Below are 449 nucleotides of genomic sequence, written 5' to 3'. Positions count from 1 at the left end.
GAGAGAGAGAGAGAGAGAGAGAGAGAGCTTACCGATGATCCTTCCTTCCCCTGCAACGTCTGGCGCGATCCACGTTGGCCACCGACTTTGGCCTGACGCAACTTTTCTTGGCCCCGACCAGCCACGATTGACCGAACGGTTGCGGGTCTTGCAACAATTTGCCCCTTCGGTTGGTAAAGTCGTCCTTTGGCAGGGAATTGAAGTTCCCGCAGAGACCGCACAAGCGTCCCCGATACGAAGTCGGGGCGGACACTTCGAGAAAGCTTATCCCATCCCAGAGAACCTTGATTCCGATATGCGTGCTCACGATTATACCGTCCACCGTTCTATTCACGTCCAACCTGTTAACCACGCGATAAGGTAGATCCACCTTCTTACCGTTCACCTTCACTCGCATCTTCTGCCCGAGATTCACCTTCGAGTCACCCACCTACGAGATACGGAAAGTA

General features: G+C 53.9%; 1 protein-coding gene across 1 annotated transcript in view; it reads right to left on the bottom strand.

Annotated features, from left to right (window-relative positions):
- LOC102673916 (BMP-binding endothelial regulator protein) overlaps nucleotides 1-449 on the bottom strand; it is a 7,242-nt gene that overhangs the window by 942 nt on the left and 5,851 nt on the right. Inside the window, exon 10 of the mRNA XM_031513384.1 lies at nucleotides 33-430. Coding sequence (XP_031369244.1) covers nucleotides 33-430 — 398 coding nt within the window. The remainder of the gene's footprint in view (nucleotides 1-32; nucleotides 431-449) is intronic.

The sequence above is a fragment of the Apis dorsata genome, unplaced genomic scaffold, assembly GCF_000469605.1.
Source record: "Apis dorsata unplaced genomic scaffold, Apis dorsata 1.3 scaffold_631, whole genome shotgun sequence".
Classification (NCBI taxonomy): Eukaryota; Metazoa; Arthropoda; class Insecta; order Hymenoptera; family Apidae; genus Apis; species Apis dorsata.
This window is presented reverse-complemented; position numbering and strand designations above follow the sequence as displayed.